This window comes from Aegilops tauschii, chromosome 7 (genome assembly GCF_002575655.3).
Source record: "Aegilops tauschii subsp. strangulata cultivar AL8/78 chromosome 7, Aet v6.0, whole genome shotgun sequence".
NCBI classification, from domain to species: Eukaryota; Viridiplantae; Streptophyta; class Magnoliopsida; order Poales; family Poaceae; genus Aegilops; species Aegilops tauschii.
In genome coordinates, this window is record NC_053041.3 from 573,456,004 (window position 1) to 573,478,872 (window position 22,869).

The window sequence follows — 22,869 nt, forward strand, 5'->3', positions numbered from 1 at the left end:
CCCAATCGCTATCGAAGTCCCGATCCGGAGGACAGTGAGGAGCTGAATGATGAATTGCCAGAACTGGGAGCCCCCAGATCGCTGGCAAAAGGCGAGAGGCTGGCCGCGGAGGTATTTCTGTTGAATGATGTGGAGCCATAGGCCATCATCTCCGTTGGCAATCCGCCAAAGCCACCGAGTCAGGAGGGCAATATTCATGCGTTTGGAGGACATAATCCCGAGTCCGCACTGGTCGCGAGGTTTGCAGATCTCAGACCACCTAACCATGTGGTACTTCTGCTTATCACCCTCGCCGGCCCAGAAAAAGCGCCCCTGAACGGTGGCAATCTCGTGGTGAAGGGTCTCCGGAAGGCTGTAGAAGCTTATGATGAATAGCAGTAGGCTAAAGAGGGACGAGTTAATGAGCACCGTACGGGCCGCTTTCGAAAGCCACCGACCCTACCAGGGCTCGATACGGTGCTGAAGCTTCCCCACGGTGGGGCGCAGCTCTGCCATCATAAACCTAGAGTCGCTAATAGAAATCTCCAAATAAGTCGTGAGGAAGAACCCGAGCTGGCAAATAAGTCGTGGGGAAGGACCCGAGCTGGCAATTAAGCCTAGCACGCGTGGTGTTCTTGTCGATCTCCAACGAACTCTCATGGTCATACGGCCAGCGGCGCCCGGCTAGCCGTAAACCTGATTAGCATACGTACCCTACTTCTTAGTTACTTCTTTTAGTGGATAAATGATCAACTGTGTAGTTTTGTCCAAAACTGTTGTTTCGTCTTGGGAAATTGGTATACCCAGCAAAAGGAACAGTAGCTCCGGTTCCTAAGAGCAACTCTAGCAGACCCGCAAAACGTGTTTGCAATTCGACGCGGATCTTGTTTGCGGGTCGAAAACGTGCGCAGCCAAACAGAAACCGTATATGGAACTGCATAATTTGAAAAAAAAAAGTTTCGCGGCAAAAATTGCAACCGTAGTAGTTCATCACATACTACATATACTACATGATCAAACACTAAATTCATTACAAATACTAGTTCATACTACATACTACATTCACTACTAGTACTAGAGGGGGTGGGGATCTAACGGCGGCGAGCTCGCGGCCAGGGACGACGCGGTGGAGGAGCTCAATTCTCCTTGCGGAGCTGCCGAGGTCGATGTACTTCGCCTTCTGCTCCTCGCGGATGCGCCGCCACTCGTCGTCCTTCTCCTTGGCGGCAAGGTTCGCCCCGACCGCCTATTGGAACACGAGGTCGTCGAGCTCCTCGTGGTGGCGCCGGCGCTCCGCCTCCTCGCGCAAGCTGCGTTCAGCAATGGCGGCCGTGACCGTGTCGACATCGGCAACGAAGTCCTCGGGCCCGACGACGCCGCGGCGCGCGATCTCCTCGGGCTCCTGCTTGACCGCGATGACCTCGATCTCCTCCGGCTCCTCCGACCACTCCCTCTTCACGGGGAGAAGGCTCGCGCCGGAAGACGAAGAGCTCGCGGCGAAAGAGGGCCTCGCGGCGGAGGACGAGCCGTCGGCGGAGGAGGGCGTACGCCCGTGCCGACGGTCGTATTCATCCGTCTCGCGGACGCAGAAGCTCGGCGGAGGCGAGAGGCCTCTGTTCGTCCACTTCCTCGCCCCACGCCCGGAGCTCCACATGCGGCCCCACATGGTGGCTGGAAGCGGAAGGGGCTCACCGGTGGCGAGAAATGTGAGGACGGGAGTGGGGAATTGCGGAGAGACGCGGCGGCGGGGGATAGGGTTTTGACCCGCAAAAGCACCGCCAACCCGTAGATATACTGCTGGGAGGGGGCGGTTTGCGGCCGCGGTAAAAAAAAATACGGGCCGGACGAGTATACGGGCTCTGTTCTGACCAGAAAATTGGGCCGAGCCCGTATACTCGCCGGAATTTTACGGGTTTGCCGATTTTGTGGGGTCTGCTGGAGTTGCTCTAATCTATTGTGTAGAAAACTACTAATTTGACCGAAGCAGTGCACTCTTCGATAACTAAACAGATCCTGTTAGTATCAGTTTTCTTAAATTGCTGCTTTAATTTTCTATTTGTAAAAGGGTAGTACATGCATTTCCCGGCTTCAACAAGTGCTTCATTTTGCTTCGCAGAAGCCTTGTGTGCTTGGTGTCATATAAAAAAAATTAACACCCCCATTGTTTTCATATGGTTTCTTACTCTTTTATTCATGCTATTGTTTGCTCAGTGCGATACAAATTATACCTGATTTTGCTCAATCTTCTTTTCGAATGGAGTATACCTTTTTTTTGTTATCTTCATTCTGAATACTCCTTATTTTGTAGTTATTTGTATTTCGAAGTGGATTATACTTCATTCTAAGTAAACTATATTGTGAAGTATATTGATATAAAAAAGAGTCGCAAAGTATATTCTGAATAGCATATGTTCATTTACCAAAAAAAGAGTCGCAATATGTGGTATATACCCCCATTGAAAAAAAAATATACTCAACAAAAAGTATATGCTTCCAGACCAACATAGTAGTAATATATACTACTCCCTCCGTCCCATAATAAGAACGTTTTTGACACTAGTGTAGTGTTAAAAACGTTCTTATATTTTAGGACAGAGGGAGTACAATATAAAACATGTACATACTCATACAAAAAGTAGTATATAGCCCTTATAAAAAAAGTAGTATATATTTGTGGCGCACAAATAGTACATACTTGTATATATGTAGAGCACTCTATAAACTACAATGTAGATAGCAGTATATATTCTCTGTCAAAAAATAAAAAGATTATGTTCTTCCATAAGAAGTGGTATATTCACGGAAATTGCCCCAAATTTGCAAAATATTACCCAACAATGTCACCTATCAGTGATAAAAAAGCGTTTCACACAGGGGAATCCCCGCCTGGGCAGACCCATGCAGTAGGGACTAGGGACCTCCTATACCGTGCTTTGCGCGCTGGGAGAAGATGAAGCGCACCCGTTTGGGCCGGCCCATGTCCGGACGGCCTGTTTATTAAATTTCATTTATTTTCTTTTCCGTTTACGTTTTTTTCTACTTTAAATAATTTGGGACTACAAAGAAATTCCAAACATTAAAAAATGAGAATTTTGAAGTAAAATGTATAATGAAACATATAAAAGCGTTAACATAAAAACATAGTTTTAGTTGGAAAATAAAGTCTCAATACACCATTTATATGTGATTATATGATTCACATAATGATTATAATGTACTCAACTATAAATAACTATTGAATAGATACAGCGTGGTGCGCCGAGGGGGGGGAGGGGGGCATATGCCCCCTACCCATGTTAATTTTATGTTCTATAAATCATTTTTTGCAATTTATTTAATTATATATACATTGTGCCCTTATTTAAGACGGGCCCTAGGCCATGGCAAAAGGAGCATTGGGCAAAGAGGAGAGGAGAGCTAGCTTAGCAGTGGCATGCCTGCCGAAAATGGAGATCCTCCTGCTTGCGCGAGAAGGATGTCGGACGGACGCGGCATGCACGGCCCCACAATCCAACCCATGCACACACGTCGTAAAGCTGCCGTCAACTTCACTTAGGTCGTTTGTGCATGCTCAGTCTCTATCACAAGCTCTCTCTCTCTCTTTCGGTCTTTCCAAACTCACTCTCTCTCTCTCTCTCTCTCTCTCTCTCTCTCTCACCGACGAGAAGAAAAGATAAAAGATAGAGTTTGCAACACAGTTTCTCTCTTCAGTTTATCAAACAAATATGTTCTCTCCGAAGAGTCTCTCCCTCACGGTTTCTCTCCCCCGCAAGTTTTCTCTCGCTCAAAACTCCACACTTCTTTCTCTAGCTATAACTCCCTAAATGGTTGTCTTTTTGGGGGCAGATGCATGCGCTTGACCTAAATATGCTTCCATTCAATCTTAATGACGGCAATACATATGAATAGAAAGTCTTTTGTCATCAGTTCATAATAATTGTCCAAATAGTAAAAAAAAGATGCAACACTATATGAAATTTATATGACCTATTTATGCGTCACAATCTTTTTAAGTACAACTCCTCAAACTAAGGTGCCGAATGACATATCATATACCTTTTTTATAAAGAAAGCACCCTCTCCTCATATACCTTTTTTTATAAAGAAAGCACCCTCTCTATGTCCGGGATTCGAAGGCATGGCGGCAATAAAACCCCATATTTCCAACCAAGTCAATTTTTTCGATTTTATTCGTGATGTTTATGGTTTCTCCTTTTTATCTTCACTGCCATCTGCCACAAATTAGAACTTGTGCACTCCCTTTTCATTTAAGTTCTAACGTGTGCATCCCCTTTACATTTATCCAAGTTAGAACTTGTGCACTTTCCCACAAAAATAGCGCAATATGATAGTAAGCACACAAAAAAATACAAAAATGTCATGATATACTCAAAGAATTGCTTCTCATCCAACATTAAACAAACGTGCAAATTTAATACTGAGAGAGTGAAACCACAATAAAATCAACTCATTCAAAAGTAAAATCTCACTGCACACTAGTAGAAAACAGGGGCTTTGGTTTAGCCAGAAAAGAGCATTAATCCCGGTTGCATTACAAACCGGGACTAATGTGAGCATTAGTCCCGGTTCGAGCGGCTAGGGCACCATACAGGCATTACTCCCGGTTCAAATGGGACCTTTAGTCCCGGTTGGTGCCACGAACCGGGACTAAAGGGTGCGATGCCCATTAGTACCGGTTCGTGGCACGAACCGGTACTAAAGGTTCTTTAGTACCGGTTCATGCCACGAACTGGTACTAATGGGGTTGAGGCATTAGTACCGGTTCGTGGCACCAATATTCAGCACGAAAATCCGCATCCGATTTTGACAGCCTACGGCCTGTTTGCAAATTTTTAGAATCCTCAAATTCCAAAAGGAAAAAAAGTTATGCTCAAATTTCAATTTTTTTTAAAATTTTCGTTAAATCTGGTCAAACTATGGTCAAACTACTTATTCAAGAAGTATTAGTGTTACTAAATAATTATTCAAGAATATTAGTGTAACTAAATAATTATTTCAGTTTTTTTGAATTTTGGTCAAATCTGGTCAAACTGTTGTCAAACAATGGTCAAACTACTTATTCAAGAAATATTAGTGTTACTAAATAATTATTGTTTTTTAGAACAATAGTTTCAAACTCAAACAATGAAATGTGTGACTTCATGCTCAAGCTAAACTCCTGAGGGTTAATAGGATTGACATCTTACTATTGTCAGGAAAACAACAAGTGTAGACTTGAAAACGAGGAAGAATAAAACTCAGAAGTTAAGCGTGCTCAGGCTGGGGAAGTGGCAGGATGGGTGACCATCCGGGAAGTTAGATGATTTGGAATGATGAGGGGTGATTAGAGATTAGAGGTCAGAAATTTGAAAATCAAGAAAATATTTCAAAAATAAAAATTCAAAAAAATTAAAAAAAAAATCCTTTAGAACCGGTTGGTGTTACCAACCGGGACTAAAGGGGGGACCTCTAGAACCGGGACAAAAGGCCCTCTAGTGGCAACAAAACATTCAATCATGAAGATCTATGGTCATTGATCATATCTCCCATACATGAATCCAGCAAGCTATAACTATGCGCTCCTTGGTAAGTAGATACATTGCACACAAATTTGCTTCCATTTCTCAGCTTTTTCGTTCACATCAAACTAAAGCAGACAATAACCTTTATCTGATTGAGAAGAAAAAGAATTCACATGTATCAACAATCATGGCTAGTGAAAACTGCACGTCAGTGTACTGAGATGCAGGCACCCAATGGCGGGCAGTGTGGTACAGAGTTGGTCGTATGGCAAGGTTAGAAGAAATTCGTACGCCCGTATATCTCTACAAAATATCAAACTTGGCCATGGCCATTCTGCAGGGAATCCTCAGCAAGGTCTAATATATCTATCTGATTTATGCATTTGATCTGAACCCGCTAGCATCCATCATCGTTGTCATGCCCCCGTGCCTTGCTAGTTACTATTTTGCTACATGACCTGCAAATGGAACCAGCCAAATCTAAGATATTGTGGAATGGAGAACCAAACAGTTTTTCAAAGTAGCACAAAATGTCTAATTTTGGATTCAAGGAAGAAAGGTCAAATACATGTCCAGCTCCTCTTCCTTTTTCTTGATTTCATGAGACCAAACTACAGGGTCAACATTCTTGGGCAAGGACTCTTGTAGTTGCGAGCTCTCCCTCAGCCACAGCTCAACTTTAGTGCACTCATTGTCAATCTGAAAGATAAACCGGTCATCAGAAGTGCAAGTAGCAACAGAATTCTATATAGCATGATACTATGCAGTATGCAGACAGAAATACTAAGTTAAACCGAACTACTGTCAACACTTTGTGTGTTCATTATTAAGTAACCTAGGTTTATTTCAAAAGCTTCATCCTTTTCTCTTTTGGCATTTGATTACAGTAATTCAAGGAAGTACTATAATTAACACATATTGCAAGGAATATGAACAGTTTCACTTTACAACTTAGATCAACTTACCAGCGTGTTGAGTTAGTACAAACTAGCAGACCACACATAGATATGCAATGATTCAAGTGTTAATAAGGGCACACAAAAAAATGGTTAAATAACTTACAGCATCTCGTTCAGGCGCAGATAATGACTTGGCAGCCATTCTATGGTCAACAATGCGCTTCAGAAGCTCCCTTGTAGCTTCAGCTCTGGCTTCCTCATCTTTACAACGATATTCAATGGGATCTACAAGCTTTAAATATAAAGAGAAACATAAGAAAATAGTCCAACAAAGAGGTGCATGGTCCAAAAATAGGAAGAACGCATTGGAATCATCTGTGCATTAACATGGAATGTGCGATAGGATACGATGGACAACAAAGAACAGGTATAAAAACTATACAATTTGAATGTCAGTTAAGCCCAAAGGTGAAGTGATAAATCATAAAATACTATAATGCCAAGGATAAAATACATTGACAAACATATATCAGAAAATATGTATAAGGTGTATAAGGGGCCACGGATGCAGATAAAAAAACATCAAAAGGTACCATTTGTACCTTTTTTAGCTCCTCGAGTTTACTAGTGTAAACTGCTTCAGTCTCATCATCACCTTCTTCATAAAGCCAATCTTCTGTCTGCTGTAGATTAACTGATATTTCTTCCCTTTCAGAATCAGTAGCAAAGCCCCGATACCTCTCAGAAAGCTAGAAAACAATTTATCAGAGAACAGAACTTTTAGGTTGGGAAAGGAATTGGGAAAACACTCTCAGACTGCCACCTTATTACGGGTGTCGTACACGTAGGATTCCAATGCGTTCTTCCTCTCTTTCGTTCGCTCGACAAGTTTATCCTGATAGGCCAGTTGTTGTTCTTGCTCTTGAGCTTCCAGCAATTCCTGCTTGCTCATTACACCATAAATACACTCAACAATTTGCAAATCCTGCCGGTGCATTGGCCGTTCATTTCTCGACTTGTGATCCTGCACATAATAACAGTTGTCACACCTAGTTAGTTGGGCAATAACTGAAAGATGACAGTTGCATTGGCCGTTCATTTCTCGACTTTTAACATTTTATGCATCTGGCAGGGCGTTCCCTCCCCCATTTCAAATACTCAACATACAAGGTATAAATAATCTTACGGTACCTTCTCCCAACCAGCTAAGGATTAACAAGATTATCACAGAATTTAGCACCTTAAATAGTTAAAGTATCATATATATGCCAGTAGATTTGCATATATTACCCACAAATGGAGTATACTTGCAAGTTAGTGCAGCACTTTTAGTACCAACTTCAACGCCAGCTACTAATTATACTCATACAGGAACTCATGCTACTACAATATTTGCGAAAATCGGCTGAATTTGCATGCCTTTGGTCATCATACTGCAATTTAGTTAGAGGAACACATGTAGCATAGATCTAGGATCAGGGAGGGCTGGCATAATTCCTTACCATGTTATCATTGGAATCGAGTTCCATAGAGTCAGCAGAATTTGCATCCCTTTGATCTTCGTCAATCAACTGAGGCAGTTTAAAGGTTAGAAAAACAATATCAAACAACTTATAACTAAAATCTGGTAATGACTAGTTGACACTTACAACAGCTGATTCCACTGAAATAAGTCCATGGAGATTTAACCGGATTTTCACTTTCACTTTAGATTTTTCACTATGTGCTTGGAAAGGTCCAATCTGCAATAAGCAAATAACACTAGAATAATTAGAACTAATCATGGAAAACATCAACATTGAACAGTAAGCGTAACTTCGTTCAATGCATGTGCGCATATTTCTTGTGCCACGATTCAACTGGCATACATGTGTCATAGCTTTTGGAAGAGGTTCGACAAACAAATTATGACGTCAGCGCGGTAGGTAAATGTGCATGTTACATCCTCCTCCCCCAGCCCCTAAAATCCCCAACCCACCCACCCCAAAAAAACCTTTGTACTGAACCATGACCTTTGTACTGAACCATGACCTAATATGTATGGAGCTACCACCAGTCCATCCGAAGTTAAGGATTCAAACTGTGGATCCCAAAGTTTAAGGGATAAGTGAATAAAATGCGAGAGAGCAAAACACTGATCTTTCAGTGCACTAAGGTCAACTAGAGCTAGGAATACAAAAGTTATCTAAAATGTTTTCAAAATGATGATCACTTGATCAGAAACTAAACAACTTGATACTTTCCAGTAACAATAAAGGCACCACATGAGCTCTTAGGAGACGAAATTTTATGATTTGTTAAGACAGCATGTTAGTGTTTCATGGCCAACTTAAGAGAGCATTGTGAATATGATGACTTCAATGATGACAGGAAAACTGTTGACAACTATTAGAACTGAATATAACAATACTTCTTTGTTGAAAATATGTGTTGCAATCTCTTTAGAGAATGAAGTTGCAAGGTAGTTTCTGAAGAGAATCATTTCGTGATCTATAATATAAATCTTACAGTTCCAATTGTCTTGTTCTTGCACTAATGTTTACAATGGTTCACACTTACTAGGCATACTACATTGAAGATATGCACTTCCAAATAAGAGATACTACAAGTTGACTCCCACCCTTATACTTGTTGGATAATGAGCAACTGGCTTTACTGAGGGCCAAAGGCCAATACATATACATGTGTGGTAAAGTGCAGGAAACCCCTTATACAATGGGAATAAACCGAAAAGAGACTATACACATCTAACACCCCCCCTCAAACTCATGGTGGATCAACAACACTGAGTTTGGAGAGGAAAAAGGCATGCTGCGCTCGAGTATGTGCCTTTGTGAAGAAGTCAGCCAACTGTAACTCAGAGGGCACATAGTGAAGAGCGAGAGTCTGATCCTGCACAGCAGCACACACGAAGTGGGCATCCACACCGATGTGCTTAGTGAGCTCATGCTTCACCGGGTCACGCGCAATACTGATAGCACCAGTACTGTCTGACAGTAAGGGAGTCGAGGTAGCAGCAGACACACCAAAATCCTCAAGTAACCACCGTAACCAGATCACCTCAGCCGTCAGCATAGCCATGGCTCGCAACTCAGCCTCTGTACTCGAGCGAGAAACTGCAGTCTGTTTCTTTGTTTTCCAAGCAATAAGAGAGCCACCAAGAAAGACACAATAAGCAGACAGCGAGCGTCGATCAGAGGGATCACTAGCCCAGGTAGCATCAGAGTAAGCCTGGAGCTCAAGAGAACTGGAGCGGGGAAAGAAAAGGCGCTGAGAGATCGTGCCACGAAGATATCGTAGAACACGGAGGAGGTGACTATAGTGGACAGAGGTGGGGGCTGAAACAAACTGACTCAGGATGTGAACAGGATAGGAGATGTCAGGACGCGTAACAGCAAGATAGACAAGGCTACCAACGAGGTGACAATATCGAGTGGGATTAGGAAGAGGGTCACCATCAGAGACACGAAGCTGAACGTTGAGCTCCATAGGAGTCACAACGGTGCGGTCATCACTGAGAGCAGCCCGAGCGAGAAGATCCTGAATATATTTCTCTTGAGAGATGTAGAAGCCATCAGGGGTCGAGGAGATCTCAATCCCAAGAAAATAGCGAAGAGGACCAAGATCAGTCATGAGGAACTGGTCGTGAAGGCGGGCCTTAACAAAGGCAATGTAGTCAGAGTCATCACCAGTGATGATCATGTCATCAACATAAAGAAGGAGAAGAGTCCGACCACGAGGAGACGTGTGAACAAACAACGCGGGATCATGATCACTGGGCAAGAAACCAGCGGCAGTCACCACAGAAGCGAAGCGCTCAAACCAGGCGCGAGGGGCCTGTTTAAGACCATAGAGGGAGCGGCGAAGTCGACAGACCATACCGTCAGGAGCATAGTACCCCGGTGGTGGCTGCATGTAAACCTCCTCACGCAACTCGCCATTGAGAAAGGCGTTCTGGACATCAAGTTGAGAGATAGACCACTGACGAACAGAAGCCACAGCAAGGAGAGTGCGGACAGTGGTCATATGAGCCACAGGAGCGAATGTCTCATCATAATCGCGTCCCTGCTCCTGCTGGAAACCACGGGCCACAAGACGAGCTTTATAGCGCTCAAGAGAACCATCGGAGCGTGTCTTAATCTTGTAGACCCACTTGCAGGTGATGGGGCGAACACCGGATGTTAGGGAAACCAGCTCCCATGTACCAGAGCGCTCAAGGGCAGCAAGCTCTTCTGCCATCACAAGCTGCCATTCAGGTTGAGTCATGGCAGTCTGATAGGAAGTGGGCTCAGCAATAACAGAGAGACCATACCGAGCAGGAGAGTAGCGATCAGGCGGGGGGCGAGGCCGAGCCCGGAGGTTGTGAACCGGGGGAGGCGTGAGGAGAGGTGCACCAGAGGTGGAAGGCGCGTCAGGGGAGACATCCTCAGGACGAGGGCGACGAGTATAGTGGAGAGGGAACGGTGAGAGAGGGCGACGGACTGGAGATGATGGTGGAGAGGTGGAGGAGGAGGAGGATGGAGAAGATGGGATCGGTGGTGAAGGAGAAGAAATGAGAGGTGCCGGAGAAAAAGATGACACAGGAGGCACGTAGCAGGGTGTATCGGGAAGGAGAAGGAAAGAGAGATCGTCCACAGAGAAACACGAGGAAGAAGGACGTGGGTAGTAGGAACGAGACTCGTTACATCACGCGAGATGCGCAAGCAACGACCCATAGGATCCCAACATCGATAGCCCTTGTGCTCATCACTGTAACCAAGGAAAACACACTCAACCGACTGAGCAGTCAGTTTGGTGCGTTCTCGGGGGGCAAGAAGAACATAGCACACACATCCAAACATACGGAGAGCGGAGTAGTCAGGAGAGCGACCAGTGAGACACTCCAGAGGAATACCACCCTGCAAAGCAGTCGATGGCTGAATGTTGATGAGATAGGTGGATGCAGAAACAGCCTCAGCCCAAAAATAGGATGGAAGGGAAGCAGCAATCATGAGCGCACGAGCCGTCTCAAGCAAATGACGATGCTTACGTTCGGCAACGCCATTCTGAGCATGAGCACCAGGACATGAAAACTGGGCAAGAGTACCCTGTTCCGCGAGAAAACCACGCAACAGCTGAGAGATATACTCTCCAGCAGAGTCAGCACGAAAAGTACGAATGGGCGTGGAAAACTGGGTACGAACCATGGCAGCAAATCGTTTGTATATAGAGAGAACCTCGCTACGAGATTTCATGAAGTAGAGCCAAGTGTAGCGAGAGAAATCATCAATAAACAAAACATAGTAGCGATGACCACCTTTCGAATCAAAGGGAGCAGGACCCCAGACATCAGAATGAACTAAGTCAAAAGGACGCTGAGATACAGACTCACTAGTAGGATAAGGTAACTGAGTCTGTTTGCCAAGTCTGCAACCATTACAATGTAAGGAGACATCTCCAGATACAGACCCTAAGAGGCCCTGACGAACTAACGAAGACAAGCGAGAGCCACAGATGTGACCAAGACGATGATGCCACTGCTGGAATGACGCAGACGAAGAGGCAGCAAGAGCATGGGAGTTGGCAGAAGTGGTGGCAGCGGAAGGAACACAAAGCCAGTCAACATCCCAAAGGCCCTCTGACTCACGGCGCCGGGGGCCAGCACCAACCAAAGCCTTGGTGCGACGATCCTGAATGGAGCAAGAGTCGGTATCAAGAATGACATGACAACCAGAATCAGTGAGTTGGGCGGCAGAAAAAAGATTCATGGTAAGGCGAGGAACATGGGAAACACTAGGAACAGAAAAGGATGGAGTGGAAAGAAGACCACGACTAGCAACAGGAAGAGGTGTGCCATCGGCGGTAAGAACATTAACAAATGAATCAAGAGGTCGGAGAGAAGACAGCACAGAAGAATTAGGAGACATATGAAAGGAGGCTCCAGAATCTAGAACCCACGAGGATGTACCTGACTGTGTAGAGGCCTGCGGTGATATAGAAGGGGATGCAATCATAGCAGCAGCTGAACCAGTCGACGAGGAGCCAGAGGAGGCAAGTAGACGCTTGAGGCGTACAATGTCCTGGTCAGTGAGTGACTGAGTCGAGGAAGACGCAGGAGGGCCACTGGAAGGGGAGCGTCTCTGGTCTCGCTTCTTCTAGCGACAATCAGACTCTGGGTGACCTGACCGGGAGCAGTAACCACAGAAAGTGTCACGGCGCGACGTACTCTTCTCAGCATAAAGAGGACGGCTCACCCCCCTGAAGGAGTGGGCAAAAGTGGTGGAGCAGTGAGGCGAGCAGATGACACAGGAGCCCGGATGGCCAACACTGAAGGAACCACAAGTAACCCAGCAGAGCGAAGACGGGTCTCCTCAGCACGAAGCTCAGCAAGTACCTCCGAGATAGGAACACGACCACGAGCAAGTAAGTGAGCCCATCGGGGCTCAAACTCGAAGCGGAGACGAGATAAGAACTCATGAACCCTCTGAAACTCCAAGTCAGACCGCGTAGTCTGACAGCAACGGCAAGTGCCACAAACAACTGTCCTCAGTGAGTCAAGCTGACGCCAGATGGCAGAGCACTGTGAATAGAACTCATCAACAGACGAGTCACCCTGCTGAAGAGCATGCTCCTGACGCACCACAGAGAGGTATAGAGCATCGCTCGCCAGAGGGCTGATAGCGCTGACAAAGATAGGACCACATTGCTGCAACAGTGCCGAGGCCCATAAACTCCGAAGCAAACTGAGGAAGGACACTCGCAGTGAGAACAGCAGCAGCCCGAGCATCATCATTGCACCACTGAGTGTAAGCAGACAGATCATCCCGGTAGACAGAAAGAGCATCAGAATATGCAGATACCTGCTGATCATAAGCGTCAACCGCAGCATCATCGAGAGCCTTGGCGGCATCCCGGTCAGCCTGAGAAGCATCAGCAGCAAGGACCGGCGGCACTGATGGGATTGGGGCCACTGGCGCAACAGGGCATGGCGGACAAGGGACCTCGCCAGAGAGAACACCCCACAAAAGGAGTCCACGCATATGGATGCGCATGAAGCCCACAAACTCAGCATAGTTGGTGCTATCGAAGATCACCGAGCACCGAGGGACGGCAACATAGCCCGAAGAGGACATAAGGAAGTCTCTCTGCTGCAGTTGCTTGCTTCCCTCTCTTTTTTTTTTTTTAGTCAACGCAGGTAGACCCGAACTGGATCTAGATCGAGCAGGTGCTCACACACGAGCGAGCAGGAAATCGCTTGAGGGCGAGCAGAGGAGCGCTCGGGGAGGAGCGGATCGAATCTGGACGGGCGAAGGGAAAGCAGCAGGCAGCCGGACGAGCGGCTGGGGAGAGCGGGAGGAGCCGCGGCCGAACTGGATCGAGGGGAGCAGCGGGCGGACGGGCCCCGGCGGCAGCAGGAGATGCCGGGAGCCGCGACCGGACAGGCCCTGGCGACCCGGCGAGGGACGGGAGCTGAGGTGGCTGGGAGAGGGAGGCGTCCAGACGGTGAGGAGAGGAGAGGAGGCAGCAGCTGGACGTGGAGAGGAAGGGAGCAGGCAGCCGGCGACGGCCGGAGATGGCCGGAGACAGCCGGCGGCGGGCAGGCTAGAGGCAGAGTGCACGGAGTTGCAGCGTGCGGGCGAGACGGACTAGCCTGGCATCTGATACCATGTTGGATAATGAGCAACTGGCTTTACTGAGGGCCAAAGGCCAATACATATACATATGTGGTAAAGTGCAGGAAACCCCTTATACAATGGGAATAAACCGAAAAGAGACTATACACATCTAACAATACTCACGTATTATAAAAGCACCAATTAAGTGAACACAACAAGGCTTCTAGATGATAAGCCAGCAGAAGACATGAAGAAAGGTATCCTCTGATTGTTGTAACTTGTAAGCAAGGAGTGAAAGCATCAAAAGTTCTACAGAAACAATGGTGCCATGAAATGAAACACTACTGTCTTGGAAGCTATTGTTTTTGCACATGGAGATAACAGAGTCTTAGAGCTAAATAAAACAAAAGAGACATCTGGATCAAAGGCTAAAACATGATCACATTTTATCAGTCAAGAGAGTTAAGTGCATACCTCAAAACTACCGATTTGTGTTGAGGTGCCAGGGGGCAGTTCATTCTCATCCACATAAAAAGCATCCAAAGTAAAACCACTGTTCCTATGCAAAGTAATTATCTTAACACTAGGAAGGGGCTGGCCTCTCCGGAACAATGCGTTGCTCGTCAATGCTGATATTGGGCCTTCATTTGTGCAAAATCCTATTGAGGCAGGGATTACATCTTGCACCTGAAATACACCAAATGCAACAATTCTCACTAGACAGCCAGCAATACAGCATGCTTCAAGTACCACACTGAGCTTATATAATCAGAGACTACAAGATAAAAGCAGGCATGCATACCTCATACTCCCGAACACGGAATGTGGGACTAAGCATTGCACACTGCAACGCGCAACCACGAGCCACGCACTCACTGACATTGATTGTGCGACTAGGCTCCCTTCTAAAGAATCCGGCCAGAACTCTAGCAATAGCAGGTACCCGAGACCCTGACCCAACGAGCTCCACAGACTGCAGCTTATCCAATCCAATACCTGAATCTGCCATCGCCCTCTTGCACGGCTCAACAACTCTCTCCAGCAGCTCAGCACAGAGCTTCTCGAAGTCTTCCCTCCGGATCATCCCCCTCACATCCTTCTCCTCCATGAGGCACTCTATGTTGACGACCGCCTCGGCATTCGCGCTCAACACCTTCTTCGCCTTCTCACAGGCGGCCCTCAGCCTCATGCTCGCCTTCACATTACCCACGACATCGATCTTATACCTGTCCCTGAACTCCTCTGCGAAATGCTCGAACAGCACCTCGTCGAAGTCCCGGCCGCCCAGGTCCGCATCGAAGCCGTGCGACAGCACCTTCATCCCGGACGGGTCGAAGGCGACGACCCCGGCCTGGGTGTCGGAGTGGCCGACGTCGACGAAGGCGACGAAGGTGGGGCCCCCGGCGACTCCGAGGTCGGAGCGGTAGAGGCCGTAGCCGAGGGCGGTGGCGGCGAGGTCGTGCATGAGGCGGAGCGGGCGGAGCCCCGCGACGGCCGCGGCGTCGGCGTAGGCGCGGCGCTGCGCCTGCGTGAGGTAGCAGGGCACGGAGATCACGCAGTCGGCGACGGGGGCCCCGAGGTCGTCCTCGGCGAGCTGGCGGAGGTAGGCGAGGAGCATGGCGAGGATGTGGGTCGGGGAGAGCGCGATGCGGCGGCCGAGGTGGTCGACGTGGACGCGGGCCCCGCCGGCGGCGTCGACGGGGAAGGGGAGGCGCGGGAGGTCGCGGGGGACGGGGCGGGAGGCGAGGAGGAGGAGGCGCTTGGGGCTGGAGAAGGGGGCGTGGGAGGAGGCGGCCCCCGACGCGTGGGCGCCCAGCAGGCGCGCGCTGTGGGAGAAGGCGACGGCGGCGGGCGACTCGCGCTTGGACTCGGCGTTGAGCAGCACGTCGATGCCACGCTGCCGCGCCGCCGCCGCCACCAGGGTGTCGTTGCCGACGTCGAGCCCCACCACGCTCATCGCGGCGGCGGCGGCGGCGGCGGCGCTGATGGCGGCTGGCCGGGAATTGGGATTCGGGATTCGATCGACGCGGCGGGGGTGTCGGGACTCGGGAGGGAGTGGGATTTTGGGGGGTGGGTGCGGGGGTGGGGAGTGGGGGTGGTGCGCCGGAGGGGTACGGGCCGCGGGCGCCGGTGTGGGCGACGACTAGTCTGCAGCGCACGCTAGCAGCAGGTGGTGCGGTCGGGTCGGGTCGGGTCTAGTCGGGGCAGTTTTGATGGCCCTGTCACTGATCTGCTGGGACATGACTGGTCCAATGGAGTTGCTAATCAGTAATCGCCATAATCATTTTGGATAATCAAACTAATGTCACGACCGCGGTAGAGACGTGGACTCAGGTTGCGCCATCATGTGCGGATGAGTAATGCTAGATACACACATAGTCACGGGGATTTACAAACTGGTAAGTTTTGATTGGAGATTAAGGGGAGGAGGGGCCCACCACCCCGAAAATCAGGGGAAGAGATTAGTTAGAAAGAAAGAATCCTAGTCAGCATGTAGTTGCGTGTACTCTTTATACGTTTGGCATTATTGTGTGAGGATATGTGAGAATTAACGATGGTGCCTTGTGTGTTCGTGTGTGTAAGTTAAGTGTGGGTGTGTGGGATAAGCCATGGTTGTACTCCCTCCATCCCATAATATAACGCTTGTAAAACAATATTATATTGTGGGACGGAGAGAGTAATTCTTAAAAAAGAAATCAAGTCGAACGAAATAGAGAAAAACAATTTGCTCTCTTCTGTCTCTCTCTGTTCACCTGTGTTGGAGTATAATGTCCGGTCCTCTCCTACAGATCAGTCTTTTGTTTGCATTGGCTAGAGCATGCACTTCTACATGGTAGCGGAGCCAAGAGGTCTCGAGTTCAAGACTCAGCTGGCGCAATTAAATTGTAGCACACTTTCAGTCCATGTTTAGGCCTGAGGGAGCAACACATGGGGGAGTGTTGACGTATAAATATGTTGCCTAGCCTCTTCCATCATATCAGTCTGATGGGTGAACTGATTAGGTGCATAAACTTACAACAAAGAGGTTCAGGCTTCAAAAAGCCAGTAAACGCAATAAATAATTGCGGCATGCCCCTGCTTCCGCTTCCGACGTTATATGGCTCCAAGGAGCATAGACATGAGAGGGAGTGTTGAAGTATAATGTTCGGCTCTCTCCCACAGATTGGTCTTTTGTTGCATTGGCTAGAGCATGCATAGACGTGACGGTGAGTGTTGGAGTATAATGTCCCGGCCCTCTTCCATAGATCGGTCTTTTGGTTGCATTGGCTAGAGCATGCATAGACATGAAGAGGGGAGGGAGGTTGGAGTATAATGTCCGGCCCTCTCCCACATATCAATCTTTTAATTGCATTGGCTAGAGCATGCACTTCTACAACCTACTTTTTCCCCAGCCTTGGGCTGGATTCTAGTACCTTCCTCATATCGCAGCACATCACCGGCACCCGCAACTAGCATCTCCCTGGTACCTCGCATCAGCCCACCAAAGGATCTTTCCGCTGCCCGCCAAGGGAATATGGGATACAATTGGCGATGAACAGATTCAATCAGAGTCCATGGAGCAAAGTCCAATGTTTAGATGATTTTGGAATTCATGTCCTTCGGAGATTATTCCCCCCTAAGGTTCTTCCTTTGGGAAAGCATAGGAATTTCAAACTGACATCTTACTCCTGGAGATGGGATACGAGGTCCTGCTTGACACTTGCTCTTCTCTGTTTTTCCTTAAGTTTGTTATTATGGCATTCCTTTCTCTTACAACTCTTCTAAAGTTCTTGCATGTTCATACACTAAAAAAAAAAGACAGATCTGTGACATTATGGCTCGAACGAAAACTTTTTCTGTCATACTTATGACACTTCTATGGCGATAATTGTGACAAAAACACGTATCATCATTGATGTGGTGGGTTCTACTTTTATGACAAAAAATCATGACAAAAAATTGGCTTTTCGTCCTGAGCCGGTCGGAGACGCACCGGTGTGGGCGAGGACTATTTTGGAGCGCAGGCAGGTGGTGCGGCCGGGTCGAGTCAGGTCGGGGCAGTTTTGCTGGCCCTGTCACTGTTGGGACATGACTGACTGATCCGATGGAGTTGCTAATCGGTAATCGCCATAATCATCGATTAACGATAAAACAACAATCCATCACATGTTAGTATTGTCAGTGTTCTGATGCCATTCATTCAGATAGATGCCTTTGGTTTTGTTCGGGCTAGTTTTGATCTGTACTTCCAAGTGCAGTCCATTGATCGATCTCTTCATGTCTCTTATCTATCGGCCTCTCAATATTTTATTTGTTTAGCAGTTGAAGAGTGCAGAATGGGTGGATCAGAAGGTTAATTAAGTTCAGGAAGGGCATCCCAGATTACCCCCTTCACGATTGGAGCCCTTGCCACATAACCTTGTGTTTGAGCTCTGTTTACTGGTATTGATGTAGGTAACATGTCAAAGTTGAAACAGACACATGAGTCCTGAAGAAACAGATTCAAGAAGTACTGTTGTGATTTTTTTTAATAATTCTAGAAGACGAACCCTGTTGCAGTATGTGTGTCTATCTAACCCATAGGTATTACCGTATTAGGCATGGACAAACCTAAAATGAAATTTGTTTTTATTCCAAATGAAACAAATCACCTTAGGTTTGAAAGATAATTGTACTGGATGCTCATAATATTTGTTGTATCATGAGATACTTAGTCATTTGTAGCTATCCTGTATCAACCATGGTCATGGGTCATGCAATCTAGTAGGCCCCAACAGATTCCATTTATTCTTTTCTCATTCATGGTTATCAGTGTAGTTCATAGAGGGCAGGGTGCCCAGAAGTATATGTATAGTTAACTTATGTGTGATCACGTACCAATTTTTTGATAGCTACAAATGGAATCTGTAATATTATATCAATCTGCAGGGAAGCTCTACTCTGCAGTGCTCTTTGCCATTCGTGGCTTCCTATGAAAAATCTGTCACTTAACTGAAAGTATGTCAAGAGAATTACTTATATGATTACTGGTTAGTTGCTTCCATGTGATTGTCGTTTTTAATTACATGGATAATTTGGATCTCGGAGCTTATATATGTAAAAGTTATCATGCTCGATGACAACCCCCCCCCCCTCGGTCTCTCGTGACCGCGTCGCCCCCGCGGGCGACCGGCCGGGCCACCGGCGCCTCCTCCCCGAGCCTTCCCCCCTTTCCTTCCTCCACGCCGCTGTCGCTGGCGTCCGGCGCCGGGCCTGGCCCGGGCGGCGCTGGCCTTTCTCCTCTCGGTGTCGCGCTGACGCGGGGCAGTGCGGCGCTGTGGGGTGCTACTAGGCAGCAGCGGGGCCCTTCGTTGTGGTCGCGGGCGATTTGCTGGGCGGCGGGGTGGCGTAGCGGCGCGATCTGGCGGCGCCTGCTCGACCCAGATTTGGGCCCTTTGGGCCCAATCTGGTCTGGGCGGGCCGGCGGCGGGGAGCGGCGATGGGCGAGTGGGTGCTGGCGGCGCTGACGCCGACCTGCTGCAGCGTGGCCAGTGGGGCTTTATGGGTCCGTTTTGGGCTTGGCCGAGCCAGGGGTGGCTTGGTATGCCCTGCTGCCGCGTCTGGACGGCGACCGGAGGCACGGGCCTCCCTCACGACGGCAGTGGAGGTGGTTCCCTCCCGCGCGGCTGCGGTGCTGCTGCTCCCGATGCCTGGTGCATCTTTCTCCGTCCTCTTGGCCTCGTGGTGGTGATCGCAGTGAGGCAGCGTGGGTGGTGCCAAGACCGCGGTGGCGCATGCTGGTGGGCGTCGAGTTGGCTGGGTGGCTCCGGCCCGGTTGGGCAGTGGGGTTTGGAGTGCAGGAGAAATCCTTGCCAGTTCCTCCGGCTCTGATGCGGTGACACCTGCAGGTTGATAACCCACAAGTATATGGGATCACAACAGTTTTCGAGGGTAGAGTATTCAACCCAAATTTATTGATTCGACACAAGGGGAGCCAAAGAATATTTGCAAGTATTAGCAGTTAAGTTGTCAATTCAACCACGCCTGGAGAACTAAATATCTGCAGCAGAGTGATCAGTAGCACAGTAGTATAGTGATTTGATAGCAGTAGTGACAATAGCGACAGTAAAGGTAACAGTAATAGTAGCAATTTTATAGTGATTATGACAGCAACAACAATAATAGTAACTTAGCAAAGATCAATATGTGAAAAGCTCGTAGGCATTGGATCGGTGATGGGTAATTATGTTGGATGGCATTCATCACGTAACAGTTATAACCTAGGGTGACACATAACTAGCTTCCAATTCATCAAGTAATGTAGGCATGTATTCATATATAGTCATACATGCTTATAATAAGAACTTGCATGACATCTCCTACCCTCCCATGACAGCGGGGTCCATATTGAAACTAAGGGATATTAAGGCCTCCTTTCAATAGAGAACCGGAACAAAGCATTAACACATAGTGAATACATGAACTCCTCAAACTACGGTAATCACCGGAAAGAATCCCAAGAATCCCAATTATTGTCACCTTGGAGTATGCGGATCATAATATGTAATAGGTGCGTATAAACACAAATATATTGGTGAAAACATAAAGGGTTCAGATCTGAAATCATGGCACTCGGACCCTAGTGACAAGCATTAAGCATAGCAAAGTCATAGCAACATCAATCTCGGAACATAGTGGATACTAGGGATCAAGCCCTAACAAAACTATCTCGATTACATGATAAATCTCATCCAACTCATCACCATCCAGCAAGCCTACGAAGGAATTACTCACTGCCGGCGATGAGCATCATGAAATTGGTGATGGAGGAAGGTTGATGATGACGATGGTGTCGAATCCCCCTCTCCGGAGCCCAGGACGGACTCCAGATCAACCCTCCCGATGAAGAACAAGAGGTGGCGGCGGCTCCGTATCGTGAAGTGCAATGATTCCTTCTCTCTGATTTTTTTTCTAGACGAATAGGTACTTATGGAGTTGGAGATAGGGTTGCGGGAGTTGCCAAGGGCCCACAAGCCTGCCAAGCGCGCCCTGGGGGGGTGGCACGCTCCCTGGGCTTGTGGCGCCCTGGTGGCCCCCCTTTGGTAATTCTTTCCACCAGTATTTTTTATTATTTCTGAAATAATTCTTCGTAAATTTTCAGCTCCATCCGGAAACTTTTATTTCTGCACAAAAACAACACCATGGCAATTCTGCTAAAAACAATGCCAGACCGAGTTAGTTCCATTCAAATGATGTAAATTAGAGTCCAAAACTAGAGCAAAAGTGTTTGGAAAAGTAGATACGTTTGGGACGTATCACGGATGTCGACATTCCTTCCTAGAGGGTGTCGGTGGTATCCATCCCCCACTCCCTTCTGCGTGCCGGAGGAAACCCTAGGACACGTCTGGGCAGCGTCGTCGTCGGAATTGCATTCCTTCTTGGAGGTGCTACTTGGTACGCGGCGGATTAGAGCATTGGTCTGTGGTGGGTCAGATCCGAAGGGCGCAACGGTGACGGGTCATCCGCGCTTTGTCGGGTTGCCGTTGTTGGCATTTGTTTCTTCTCCTCTGTTCTTTCTCTTTTCTTTTGGGCTTGATGTGCTACTCGCCCCAGCAATCGCTATGAGATCGGTGTTGGTTGCTTTGTAATACAAAGCGGGGAACCCTTTTTCGGTAAAGTTATCATGCTCTTTCCAGGCCATCGCTTTGAGACAAAAGGAATTGATATTTGTGTTAGCAGAAAGAAGGGAAGAGAAATTGGTACTCTTTTGTTCAGATAATCTTCATTGGTTTTATTATCGTGATATTGGAGCTTCATCACTCGCTGTCAAGTGTAGCAAGTTACTACAATGACCATGCATGTTCGTTTTTAGTTTTCATGATTTGTTGAGATCTGTCAATAACTATGTAGATATGAAGATTGATTTACCCAAATGAGATACCTTATGACAAATCACCATATTTAGTAGAAAACTTGATCGCATCATTCATTTCATAATTATACTTCAAGTACTGTGTTCATTACAACCTTTTCATCCTAAGATCATATATCTACTGTGTAAACAAAATTACTCAATAAATGTATTAACGCGCGCGTAGGACTAAGTGCTTCCCGCAACGTGTGGGGTATCATCTAGTATATCTAAGTGATCCCATTTAAATGCACATGCAAGCCATCCACACCATCAAGCACATGCAACCAATTAACTTTTCACTTTCCACCACATGCAAACCCTTACACTCTCAGCCACATGCAAACCCTCCACATCATTATTTTTTATATTTTATATTTTTCAACAACAAATAATTGAACTTGAATGTCACAAGGCAATATAAATAAGCATCTATCATCCCTTTACCTTTAGGTTGAATGTGGTGCCATATTATTCTTATATATTCTAATTTTAATTTTGATAATTTCATTTCTATAAATTTCTACATCAACGTGCAGGGAATTATCTAGTTTATCTAACTTGCACCCATGCATTTTTCTGGCACATGAGAGAAATGCACCCCCGCCCCTCTTTCCATCTCCTGGAGTTAGATCTTTTTCCATGTCAAACAAAATTGGCACCCTTGAGGGACCTGGTTCTCCTCACATCTCTGCTTCGTTGTGGTTATCGGAATCGTCTTCCCCGTCTACCAATCTGCACAACATGTTGCATGACAAGGCATCACCGAGGAGCTCCGCTAATCAAGATCCCTTCCATGCAGATGGCTCTCCCATGACAACAGCTCGAACAGCTGGTGATCCACTTTGGATCATTGCCACCCATGATCGTCAATGAGCTTGGTGCCAAGATCTACATGGACCAAGCCTAGGAGCCCACGTAGTTTCAAACTGCGTGGTCCAAGAGGGCCAAAGGTGGCCAGCCACCAAGGCAAAGGAGTGTCATAAGCTACTGCTCAGGGCTTA

At 47.3% G+C, this 22,869-nt stretch overlaps 1 protein-coding gene across 1 annotated transcript; it reads right to left on the reverse strand.

Annotated features, from left to right (window-relative positions):
- Positions 1 to 5,578: 5,578 nt before the first annotated feature.
- On the reverse strand, positions 5,579 to 16,177 carry LOC109761813 (heat shock 70 kDa protein 16). The gene is made up of 9 exons (XM_020320637.4): positions 14,798 to 16,177; positions 14,470 to 14,682; positions 8,050 to 8,142; positions 7,903 to 7,971; positions 7,224 to 7,424; positions 7,003 to 7,149; positions 6,564 to 6,692; positions 6,070 to 6,200; positions 5,579 to 5,959 (listed from the first exon to the last, which is right to left on the reverse strand). The coding sequence occupies exons 1-9, from the start codon at positions 15,950 to 15,952 to the stop codon at positions 5,899 to 5,901; spliced, it is 2,199 nt and encodes a 732-aa protein (XP_020176226.1). The 5' UTR covers positions 15,953 to 16,177; the 3' UTR covers positions 5,579 to 5,898.
- Positions 16,178 to 22,869: the final 6,692 nt, after the last annotated feature.